Source organism: Sapajus apella, unplaced genomic scaffold (genome assembly GCF_009761245.1).
Source record: "Sapajus apella isolate SASKATOON/1434 unplaced genomic scaffold, GSC_monkey_1.0 scaffold134, whole genome shotgun sequence".
Taxonomy (NCBI): Eukaryota; Metazoa; Chordata; class Mammalia; order Primates; family Cebidae; genus Sapajus; species Sapajus apella.
Window position 1 is genome coordinate 2,911,640 of NW_022437074.1, and position 12,768 is coordinate 2,924,407.

The 12,768-nt window shown below is 43.3% G+C and overlaps 1 protein-coding gene across 4 annotated transcripts in view; it reads left to right on the forward strand.

Moving 5' to 3' along the window:
• The first annotated feature begins 6,208 nt into the window (after positions 1-6,208).
• LOC116539846 (E3 SUMO-protein ligase RanBP2) overlaps positions 6,209-12,768 on the forward strand; it is a 66,545-nt gene continuing 59,985 nt past the window's right edge. For 3 of the 4 annotated variants that reach the window (XM_032263023.1, XM_032263026.1, XM_032263025.1), the window contains exon 1: positions 6,209-6,423. In XM_032263023.1, coding sequence (XP_032118914.1) covers positions 6,352-6,423 — 72 coding nt within the window. In that variant the 5' untranslated portion in view covers positions 6,209-6,351. The remainder of the gene's footprint in view (positions 6,424-12,768) is intronic. The other variant, XM_032263024.1, reaches the window with a different exon arrangement.

The following is a 12,768-nucleotide window of genomic DNA, read 5'->3' on the forward strand; positions in this document are numbered from 1 at the left end:
ATGTTTTCATCCCATTAATGAACATAGAATGTCTTTCCATTTATTTAGCTCTTCTTTATTTCAACACTGTTGTGTAGTTTCCAGTCTACAAGTCTTGCACTTTTTGATTAAATTTATTCATACTTATTCTTTTTGATGATATTATAAATGGAATTGTTTACTTAATTTCATTTTGAATTGTTCATTGCTAGTGTATAAGTAGACAATTCATTTTTTTTAAACTGACCTTGTACAACTTCTTTGAACATTTATTATCTCTGATAGTTTAGGTGGTTTTTTTTTTTTGAGGGTTCATTAGGGTTTTCTATATATAAGATCATGTCATCTAGAATAGAGATAGTTTTATTTCTTCTATTCCTGTTTTGATGCCTTTTATTTGCTTTTCTTGCCTAATTGGCCTGGCTAGAACATCCAGTACAATGTTGAATAAAAGTGGAGAAAGAAGACGTCATTGTAAGTCAGTTTTTGTACCCCTTCTTTCATCCCTGATTTTAATAATTAGAGTCTTTCTTTTTTCTTGGTCAATCTCAAAAAAAAAGTTTATCAATTTAAAAAATCTTTTCAAAACACCAACTTGTGTCTTTGTTGATTTTCTTTACCTTTTAAAAATAATTTTTAAAAAATTTAATAGTGATATAAAAAATTTACCAATGTAACCATTTTTAAGTATGCCATGCAGTAGCGTTGTGTTGTTATGCAGTATATCTCCCGAACATTTTCATGTTTTATTTCTTTTTATTTATTTATTTTTTATTTATTATTTTGAGACATGATCTCTCTCTCTATCACCCAGGCTGGAATGCAGTGGCACAATTATAGGTCACTGCAACTTCAAACTCTTGGGCTCAAGCAAGCCTATAATACTAGCACTTTGAGAGGCCGAGGTGGGCGGATTGCCTGAGTTCAGGAGTTCATGATCAGCCTGGGCAACATGGTGAAAACCTGTCTCTACTAACATACACAAAGTTAGCCAGGCCTGGAAACGGGTGCCTGTAGTCCCAGCTAATGGGGAGGCTGAGGCAGGAGAATTGTTTGAACCTGGGAAGCAGGGGTTGCAGTGAGCAGAGATTGAGCCACTGCACTTCAGCCTCCTTTGAGATCAGGATTTTGAGACCAGCCTGGCCAACATGGTAAATCTCCATCTCTACTAAAAATACCAAAAAATTTAGCTGAGTGTGGTGGCACACGCCTGTAATCCCAGCTACTAGGGAGGCTGAGACAGGAGAATTGCTTGAACCTGTGAGACGGAGTGTTCCCAGACCAAACTAAGGGTTGGGCTGCTATTTCTTATGGCCCAATAATGAGATGCAGATGAACTGGTGAGGAAGAGAGTTTTTGTTTCTGCAACTGGTTACGGGGAGAAGGCCTGGAAATTATTCCCAGACCAACTCAAAATTACAAAGTTTTCCAGATCTTATATACCTTCTAAGTTATATGTCTACGTGTAAGTGTGCATTCATCTAAAGATATAAGTGATTAACTTCTTTTAATCTATAACTAAGATCTGCATCCTGAAGACCTTCCTCTGGAGCCTCAGTAAAGTTACTTAATCTAACGGGTCTAGGTGCCAGGGTGATTACCCTTCTCTTGCCTCCCATTAAATTACAGAGGTTTGGGGAGTTCTTTCAGACCCCCAGTAAACTTGGCTGTGGAGGCCTGGGGAGTTGCTTCAGACCCACAATAAAACTGATTTAATCCTAAATGGGTCCTATTAAGAATTCCTTTGTTATAGGCTGGGCATGGTGGCTCATGCCTATAATCCCAGCACTTTGGGAGGCTGAGGCAGGCAGATCACGACATCAGGAGACTGAGACCAGCCTGGCCAACATGGTGAAACCCTGTCTCTATTAAAAATACAAAATTTAGCTGGGTATGGTGGTGCGCACCTGTAATTCCAGCTACTCAGGAGGCCGAGGCAAGAGAATTGCTTGAACCCTGGAGCAAAGGTTGCAGTGAGCCAATATTGTGCCTTGGAAAGACCTCAGCAAAAGTCTTGATGGGCTTTTGTTACATTCTAGCCTTTGTATAAGGGCACTGGCTTTTAATATTTAACCATTCAGTCATTACTGAAACAGTTGCTATGGAGGTCTGCATTAGTGAGACCTGGCCTGCTATAGGAGGTTGCAGTGAGCTGAGATCGTGCCACAGTACTCTAGCCTGGGTGACAGAGACTCTGTCTCAAAAAAGAAAAATGATACCAAAAGATTTGCTTGACACAGCGTGGCCACAAACTTTCAATTTGTAAAAAACAGTATCTGTGAAGTACAATAAAGTGTAGTGCAATAAAATAAGATACGCTTGCATAGCAAAACATCATGTTGTACCTAGTAAATATATACAACTTTTATTTGTGAATTATACCTCAATTAAGCTGGACAACTGAACTGTATTTGCAACATGGTAGGAATATGATATTGGACACTAATGCAAATGAAATTGTCAGTGCCTTGGTGAAAATGTTATGCTACTTAAAAAACAAAAAAATGTAGTGTAAAATGAAGGAAAATGTGAAAATCCCTACAAATGATTGTCCAAAAGAGCAGTCTTTTGAGTTCCTCAAGAAGGTTCTCTCTTTGGATGCTGGGCATGGTGGTTCACGCCTGTATCCCAGCACTTTGGGAGGCTGGGCCAGACAGATCACTTGAGGCCAGGAGTTCAAGACCAGCCTGTCCAACATGGTGAAACCTCGTCTCTACTGAAAATATAAAAATTAGCCGGGTGTGGTGGCATGTGCCTGTAATCCCAGCTACTCAGGAGGCTGAGGCACAAGAATTGTTTAAACCTGGAAGGCAGAGGTTGCAGTGAGAGGAGACTGCGCCGCTGCAGTCCAGCCTGGGCCACAAAAAAAACTCCACCTCAAAAAAAAAAAAAAAAAAGATTTTTCTCTTTGGGCACTCCTTTTCAATATATTCAACGTAAATGGATTAATGATACCATTTTTACTAGGTGAGTGTGTTTGGGCAAGTTGCCTCAGTGCTCATTCTCTTGTTTTCCTTTTTTTTTTTTTTTTTTGAGGCAGGGTCTTTGTCATCTAAGCAGGAGAGCAGTGGACTGATCATAGCTCACTGTGGTCTTCAACACCTGGCCTCAAGAGATCCTCCTGTTTCAGTCTCCCAAATAGCTGGGATTACTGGCATGCATCACCATGCCTGGCTAATTTTTTTTTTTTTTTTTGTAAGGACAGGGTGTTGCTATGTTGCCCAGCTGGTCTTGAACTACAGGGCTCAAGCCATCCTCCCACCCCGGCCTTCCAAAGTGCTGCGATTATAGGCATGAGCCCGGGTGGCTGGCTGTCTTTTGGTTTCCTAATCTGTAAAACTGAAGATAATAACAGTACCCTTACAAAGTTGTGGGAGAATGAAGTTAGTTAATACAAGTGAAGTGCTAAAAAAAAAAAAAAAAAAAAAAAAAAGCTTTGGAAAACAGCAAGTACTAGTTAGCTATGGCTATTGTTATCAACACATTTTTCAAGGCAAACTCGTGGTTACACCTATAACCTGAGGTTTATGACTTCTAAGTCCATTGGCTCTTCTCTCTCTTTTTAAAAAATAATTAATTAAATATTACTATTTTTTGAGACAGAGTCTGCTCTGTTGCCCACACTGGAGTGCACTGGCATGATCTCAGCTCACTGCAACCTCTACCTCCTAGGTGCAAGCAATTCTGGTGCTTCAGCTACGCAAGAAGCTGGGATTACAGCTGTGTGCCACCATGCCCAGCTAATTTTTATATTTTTAGTAGAGACGGGGTTTCACCATGTTGGCCAGGCTGGTCTTGAACTCCTGGCCTCAAGTAATCTGCCCAACTGGGCCTCCCAAAGTGCTAGGATTACAGGCATGAGCCACTGCACCTGGCCCTCTTTTTGTTTTAGAGACAAGAATCTCATTCTTTTCTAGAGGTGGGAATGCAAAGGCATGAACATAATTCATTGCAGTGTGCAACTCCTGGGCTAAAGGGAGTTTTTCCTCTGCCTTTGGAGTAGTTGGGCCTCAGAACGGTGCTACGACTTCTGGCTTCCATCAGGATCTTTGTCTTACCATTTCATCTTCTTACTAGGCTATCTCCACATGGATATATAAATGGCACATCAAGTGAAAGAAATCAATTACCTAAAATAGGATTTGCCACTCCAAACTTGTTTTTCTTTACATGTCATTTCTGTTAATGTGGGTCACACACACGGGTAAACTCCGAATTATCTTTTTATTTTCTTTTATTCACATCCAATATGGTTGAAATAAAACAAAACAAAATGCTGTTTTTTCTTTTTTAGAAAGGCAATATTTGTTCATTATATTAAATTTAGAAAATATGGAAAGAAATGATAAAAAATTATCCACAACCAAAACTGCCCAAATTTCCAGTTAAAAATGTCAATGTATTTTATATTTGCCCACGTAATTAAGGCCGTACTGTTTACACAAATGCTTTTAAAATCTAAAAGGTTCTCACTATTAAAAACGTTTTGTTAAGTCTTTGTCTCAAAAAAAAGTCTTGCTCTGTTACCAGGCTGGAGTGCAGTGGGGTGATCTCAGCTCACAGCAATCTCTGCCACCCGAGTTCAAGCGATTCTCCTACATCAGCTTCCCGAGTAGCTGGGACTACAGGCGCACGCCACTACGCCCCCCTAATTTTTGTATATTTAGTAGAGACGGGGTTTCACCATGTTGGCCAGGATGGTCTCGATCTTGACCTCGGGATCCGCCCTCCTCGGCCTCCCAAAGTGCTGGGATTACAGGCGTGAGCCACTGTGCCAGGCCAGGTCTTGTTTTAAAAGTAAGATTTTAACATCCAAATTCCCAAAATAAGACATTTTTGAAGATTTGTTAAATACTGATGGCTCAACATCTTGACATTATTACTGTTAAATTTTGGTATCTCCTGTTATTCTGCTAGTGAAATATATATAGATTTGGTGGGCTATTCCTTTTTTCTTTTTTTTTTTTTTTTTTGAGACAAGGGTCAAGCTCTGGTGCCCAGGATGGAATGCAGTGGCACTATCATACCATTGTAAACTGGAACTCTTGGCCTCAAGCCTCCCAAAGTGCTGGGGCTATAGGCTTGAGCCACTGTGCCGGGCAAATGGCTATTACTATACACACAGTTGATCCTTGAATAACATGGTTTGAACTGCCTGGGTCCACTTATAAGCCGACTTAAAATACAGTATTTGAGGGGCCCGCGTTTAGAGAGGACCGACTTTTCCTCTAAGAGTTCTGTAGGACCGAGTGCGGGATTTGAGAATGCGCGGATTTTTGTTTTGTTTTTAGATGAAGTCTTACCCTCGCCCAGGCTGGAGTGCAGTGGCGCGATCTCAGCTCACCGCAACTTCCGCATCCCAGGTTCAGGCGATTCTCCTGTATCAGCCTCCTGTGTAGCTGGGATTACAGGCGCCCGCCACTACACCCGGGTAATTTTTTGTATTTTTTATTTTTTGAGACAGAGTTTCGTTCTTATTGCCCGGGCCGGAGTGCAATGGCGTGATCTCGGCTCACTGCAATCTCTGCCTTTCGGGCTCAAGCTATTCTCCTGCCTTAACCTCCCGAGTAACGGGATTGCAGGCGCCCGCCACCACGCCCGGCTAATTTTATTTTTTATTTTTAGTAGAGACGGTGTTTCGCCATATTGGCTAGGCTGGTCGCGAACTCCTGACCTCAGATGATCCGCCCGCCTAGGCCTTCCAAAGTGCTGGGCTTACAGGCTTGAGCCACAACGCCCGGAGGAATGCCTGGATTTCGGTATAAGCAAGTGGTTCCGGAACCAATCCTTCGCCGACGGATGAGTTTAAAAAACTGTAATTGTTCAAAACTTAGTATTTGTGGCCTACTTTTTCATATATGCACTTTTAAATTTATCATTTCTTTTAAAAGATATTAATTTAAAAATGTATGCTTCGTATTCACACACATGTCCAACGCAACATATTTAACCAGTCATTTCCAGAAACGTTGTTCCACTTTACAAGCTCACAAAATTGGCCTGAGTGCTTTTTTCTTCCAATGCATAGAGCATTTATAATTTAGAACAAGCAACCAAAAGGCTTAAGAACTCAGCACGCAAACTTATCTGTTGGAAACCTACTACGCTTCGCGACGTGGACCCTGGCGGCCCGACTTGCCAAGACCCGGCTCGGAGACCAGGAAGTTGCCAGGAGCCCCGCTGTGTGCGGCGCGAGCGCCGACGTCGCCAACGTGGCGCACAGTGCTGACGCATACGCAAGTGCGTCAGAATGGTCCTCGGCCGGCGACGGCGCTGCGTCACTGGCTTGAAGGCGCATTGCTCTTGGAAGTGGCGACCGCTGCGGGGCTGAGTGCTTATCTCCCGCGCCTCGGGAGCCAGGTTGGCGGCGCGATGAGGCGCAGCAAGGCCGACGTGGAGCGGTACATCGCCTCGGTCCAGGGTTCCGCCCCGTCGCCTCGAGAGGTGAGTGGGTCTCGAAGAGCTACTGTGTCGACCTGGCCCAGCTGCGGCCTCGAGCGGCTCGGGCGTCATGGCTCCCGACGGGCGCTGCTCCCTGGCGCGCTCTCTTGAGGCGCTGGCCGGCTAGCGCAGCCCTGGGGGCGGCGTGGCGCTGGCGAGTGCAGAGGAGCCCTGGCGGGGCCGCAGCAGGCCGACGCTTCCTCTTTCTCCCGGCCTGTTCAGGACGATCCTCGCTCGTGGGCCCAACTCTGGCCGGGGCTTTCTGGCCGGTCGCGCGCCGCGTAGGACCCGCGCGGCCTAGCTCTCTCGGGCCTGGGCTCCAAAGTATCGGGTGCTGTATCCGGTGGGGTTCTTCCCATCTCCTGGACATTTACTTTACATGTTGCGGCGGAGGTCGTACCTCCTTGGCCTGGTGGAACCCAGTGAGGACTGACGCAGCTCCGGGGTGAGCTTTGGCGACTGTGACGGGTGACATCGTAGGCATCTCAACGCGGACATTTGCCACGGCTCAACGGCGCAAATGATACGGGAAGTCCCCTTGCTTTAAGGCTGAGGTGTTTGTCGCTGTCCCTTTATAAGCGTCTAGCTCCACTCTTTGATACTCACCCCTGCCCCCGGAACACTTCGGTAGCTGCTTTTGTTTTTTATTTAAGAAAAAAAAAATTCTAAATTTCTTGCAAATCATTAGTATGCCTTAGAATTTTTAACCTTTTCCACAAATGTTCTTAGGGTATTTTTCCTTTTTTAAGGTAAATAATGTGATATCTTTGGATTTAGTAAGACTTTAGTATTTGGATGTAAAGAGTGACGGAAGAAGCTATTAAAGGTGGATGTGCACAGAATCTTGAGTGAGTTTGCTTTGGCTTGATGAATAGCCACAGCGCTGTCGTTTATAAGTTGGATATTTGGGACAGGTTACACTTTTCATCCATAGATGGAGTTGCAACGTTGATAGAATTTGATAGGATGATCCATTGTAAACATTTAGGGCTGTGCTGGACACATAGCACTAAAATGTTAGCTGCAAGTCACCGTTTTTATTGTTGATGTTGAAAGTATATTGGCGGGGCGTGGTGGCTCACCTGTAATCCCACCACTTTGGGAGGCGGTGGCAGGCAGATCACCTAAGGTCAGGAGTTCGAGACCAGCCTGGCTGACATGGTGAAACCCCGTCTCTACTAAAAAATACATAATTAGCCGGGCGTAGGTGCACGCTTGTAATTCCAGTTAGGAGGCTGAGGCAGGAGAATCTCTTGAACCCGGGAGGCGGGGGTTGCAGTAGCTGAGATCTGGCCTTTGCACTCTGGCCTGGGCGCAAGAGGGAAACTCCATTTCAAAAAGTAAATAAATAAAACGATATTTATTCAAAGTCTCTTCTGTGCAAGGGCCTATGAGAATAAAGATCTGTAGGAAGTTTTTTTAAAAAAAGAATGGCTGCCGGGCGGGCGCGGTAGCTCACACCTGTAATCCCAGTACTTTGGGAGGCCTACGGGCGGATTGCCTGAGGTCAAGAGTTTGGGACCAGCCTGGCTAACATTGTGAAACCCTGTCTCTACTAAAAATAAAATTAGTCGGGCGTAGCGGCACACGCCTATAGTCCCAGCTACTGGGGAGGCTGAGGCAGAAGAATCGAGACTGAGGTCGCAATGAGCCGATATCGCGCCACTACACTCCAGCTTGGGAGATCCGTTAAACAAACAAACGGAAAGTCCTGGGTGACCATGATTATAATAGTAGCACAGTTGTGTCTTTTATCATAACTAAGCATAGATTATCTTATTTTGCACTTCCAGCAACCCTGTGGATATTGAGAACTGTGGAGATTAAAGATACTTGTTCAGGGTCAGATAGGTAGTGCAGCAGAATTTTGGCAATGGGTCTTGGGAACACTGAAGTAAGTTAGTCTATTCCTCCAGAGAAAAGGAATAGATACCTACTTGTACGTTGTAATTTCAAACTGCTAGCATAGTCATAAATGTGGACGTGGTGATAGAGTCTAAATCAGACCTTATTGAGGGTACCTGTAACTCCTGAAATTAAAGACTTTAATTTTAATGTTATTTATTTTTGAGATGGGATCTCTATCATTTGCTGGTTGCAGTGGCACCATCTCGGCTTACTGTAGTGTCTGCCTCCCGAACTCAGGCCATCCTTCCACCTCAGTCTCCTGAGTAGTTGGTACTACAGGTGCACCCACGACACCCGCTATTTATTTATGTTTTGCATTTTTGGTAGAGACTGGGTTTCACCATGTTGCCCAGGCTGTTCTTGAACTCCTGGGCTCATGTGATTCCCCTGCTTCCACCTCCCAAAGTGATGGGATTACAGGCATGAGCCACTGCACAGGGCATTAATAATAATATTATTATTATTATTATTATTATTATTTTGAGACAAGGTCTCTTTTTGTCTCCCAGGCTTGAGTGCTGTGGCGGGATCATGACTCACTGCAGGATTGACCTCCCGGGCTCAGTCCATCCTCCCACATTAGCCTCCCGGGTAGTTGAGACTACAGGCATGTCAGCTACAGGCATGTGCAACCATGCCTGGCTTTTTTCTTTTTTTTTGAGATGGAGTCTCACTCTGTTGCCCACGCTGGAGTCCAGTGGTGTGATCTCTGCTCGCTGCAACCTCCGCCTCCTGATTTCAAGCAGGTCTCCAGCCTCTGCTTCCCGAGTAGCTGGGATTACAGGTGCACACCACCATGCCCAACTGATTTTTGTTATTTTTAGTAGAGACGGGGTTTCACCATGTTGGTCAGGCTGGTCTTGAACTCCTGATCTTGTGATCCGCCTGCCTCAGCCTCGCAAAACGCTGGGATTACAGGTGTGAGCCACTACACCTGGCCTAACTTTTTTCTTTAATGTAGAGACAGGGTCTTGCCATGTTGGCCAGGCTTGTCCCCAACTCCTGGGCTCAAGTGATCCTCCTTCCTTGGCCCCAAAGTGCTGGGATTACAGGTGTGAGACACTTTGCCCACTCTGATTTTTTTTTTTTTAATGCAAGCTTAAAAAATAAAAAAGCAAGCTTAGAACCTTTCTGAGATTCTTAGTGGGGACTTTGGCTTCCAAAATATTAAAAACCACTGGTTTAGACAGAAGTTAGTGTTCTTTTAACTACATTAATTTTTCCATTAAAGTGGAGTGGTGATAGAATTTTGAGAATTAGTTATTATAACCACCTCTCTCTTACACTTAAAGAGTATTTTTTTTCCAAACAAATTGAAATTTATTTACATTAGAACCTGGGGGTTTCAGTGGAATATAGATTAGCTGGTGAGTAACTTTTCAACATGTGAAGCTATTCCATAAGGTTAGGTTTGAGTGAAATGATGAAACAGGGTGTTTTGGATAGAAGGTAAAGAATGGAGTGGGAAGAGGCAGTGGCTGTGAAGAATATAAAGAGGTTAGTATTCTCCCCCAGTTTGGCAGAGGTTGGCTATCTGTGAACTGACTATGCTTTCTAGGATGTCTGAGTTCTGAAGTGTTGATGTTTCTGTATATCATATCTTTTTAGTCTTCCATTGCGCTTTCATTTCATCTCCTCCTTTGTTTTGCCATTTTTCTGCTCCCTCACATGTGCTTTTGCCCTTGTTAAAAATACTTTTCGCCTGTAATCTGAGCACTTTGGGAGGCTGAGGTGGGTAGATCACCTGAGGTCTGGAGTTCGGGACCAGCCTGACCAATATGGTGAAATCCCGTCTCTACTAAAAATACAAAACTTAGCCGGGCGTAGTGACATGCGCCTGCAGTCCCAGCTACCCGGGAGACTGAGATAGGAGGATTGCTTGAACCCTGGAGGTGGAGGTTGCGGTGAGTGGAAGTGTGCCACAGCACTTCACCTTCAGCATGTGTGACAGAGTGAGACTTGTCTGGGGAAAAAAAAAAAAGAAAAAAAAAAACCTTCTTTCTCTAGTTTTTCTTTTTCCAGATGGTTTCTGTTTAGTTTTTCTAGGTTCTGTCACGTTAGCTTCTCATTCTGCAACTGATTCCCCAGAGGCTAGACAGCTCTTATTTATTTATTTTTTTTAATTTTTGGGCTTAGTGATCCTCCTCCTTCTGCTTCCTGAGTACCTGGGTCTACAGGCAGGCACGTTTGACAGCTCTTAGCAGTTTTTTCTGCCCTTAACATCTATGCTTCATACTTCTGAGCAACACACATACATACTTTTGTTGTTTTTAATTCCCTGTCTCCCATTTTAGACAGTTTCTACTGGCTTTTTACTGTGCTCCTCCAAAACTGTCCTTGGACACTTTGGTTCGCCCCTCATTCTTTCAGTACTGTTATTGCAGTCTTTGTTAAAATGAATATTTAACATTTATGTAAATATCGTAAGGTAAATATTTTTGTATTTGAATTGCCCTTATTGTGCAGTTTTGTTTTTCCTGGACTGAATAATTGCTTTATTTTTTGGTTTGCTTATGTTGTGTTACTACTTGTTTACTTAAAGTCAGCAATTTAAACCTCAAATGTGGTCAAACTGGTCATAGAATGCCATCAATTTCAGCTTAAAACATTCATCCATTCATTCATTTATGTATGTATATTTTGAGACAGAGTCTCACTCTGTTGCCCAGGCTGGAGTGCCGCGGCACAGTCTTGGCTCACTGCAACCTCTGCCTCCGAGGTTCAGGCGATTCTCTTGCCTCACCCTCCCGAGTAGCTGGAATTACAGGTGCCTGCCACCATACCTGGGTAATTTTTTGTATTTTTAGTAGAAACAGGTTTCACTGTGTTGGCCAGGCTGGTCTTGCAAAATAATGGTATGCCTGCAAAACATCTTTACTTAGTTTGGTTGATAGTTTGGTTATCAAATTCTGAGTTTGAAATAATTTTTTTCTCAATTTTGAGAGCATTGTTCCATTTTCTAGAAGTTCTGTTGTTAGAAGTCTGATGACATTCTTGTTCTTGGTAACGTAAAGGTTTTCTGGAAGTGTCCTTTCAATTGGGAAACTCATTGCTTTCAGTTCTGTAACATTTCTTGTATTATTTCTTTTTTTTTTTTCTTCCTGATATTTACCTGAAAGTTGGAGTTTCTCATTTGGTTCTCTAATTTTTCTCTTATTTTCCTCTTTCCTTTGTTCTGTTTTTTTTTTTTGAGAGATTTTCTTACCTTTATGTTCTAGGGGAAGGGGACTGGGGAACTCATGGTTCAGTATCTAGACTTTTCCTTATTGTCCTGTGTAATCACTGCCTTCACCCTTGTTGGGACTCCACAGATTAGGAGCTGATCAGATGGATTTGTTGAGAATAGCAGCTTTTTTGGAGGATTTTAGTGGGAGGGGGATTCAGTTGACTGTGCAAGATAGAGATAATGTGGCGTCTCTTAGGGTCTAACTGTTCCTGTTTTCAGCACCACATCAGTTCTTAATATTTAGCAGCTTAAGAGATTTCAGGTATTTGGTTATAGTGACATCTGCTGTCATTGGAAGAAGTACTGCTTGAATCGAGTATTGTCCTGTTTACATAACATGGGCTCTGCTCCTTCTTAGCTGTAGATCTTTAAACAAGGCATCTACCTGCTTGAGCTTCAGTTCCCTTGTAAAATTAGCAGGTAAGAGGCAAAATATCATATATAAGAATAATTTATATAGTTGTTTAATTATCTTAAGCTTGTCTAATAAGATAGTTGGAAGCAAAGAAGGTAATGGAATTATTTTTCTATTATGTTTTGCTGTTGTACCTTTTAAGAATCTGTTTCTCTATTTTAAAAAAGGGGAACTGACTGGGTGCAGTGGCTCAGGCCTGTAATCCTAGTGTTTGGGAGGCTGAGGAGGGCGGATCACAAGGTCAAGAGATCGAGACTAACCTGGCCAACATGGTGAAACCCCATCTCTACTAAAAATACAAAAAGTAGCTGGGCGTGGTGGCATGTGCCTGTAGTCCCAGCTACTTGGGAAGCTAAGGCAGGAGAATCCCTTGAACCTGAGAGGTGGCCTGTCAACAGAGCAAGACTTTGTCTCTAAAAAAAAAGGGTGGGGTGGGTGGGTGGGACAAGCTCTGTTCCTTTCTATGCTGTCTTGACTATTGTGTATTATTTTTGTCTCATACTTTCTCCTATATCTTTGAAGTTTGTGAAATTAACAGGGGGAAGGGAGACTGTATGTGTACCCAATTCTTACGTATTATTTCCCTTGCTTCTAAAAAGTATTTGTGGTTAATTGCAGTTCAGATCTTGACCTATTTTCCTAAGTCTTTGTTAAGAATAGTAAGTGAGGGCCGGGCGTGGTGGCTCACGCCTGTAATCCCAGCACTTTGGGAGGCCAAGGCGGGTGGATCACAAGGTCAAGAGATCGAGACCATCCTGGTCAACATGGTGAAACCCCGTCTCTACTAAAAATACAAAAA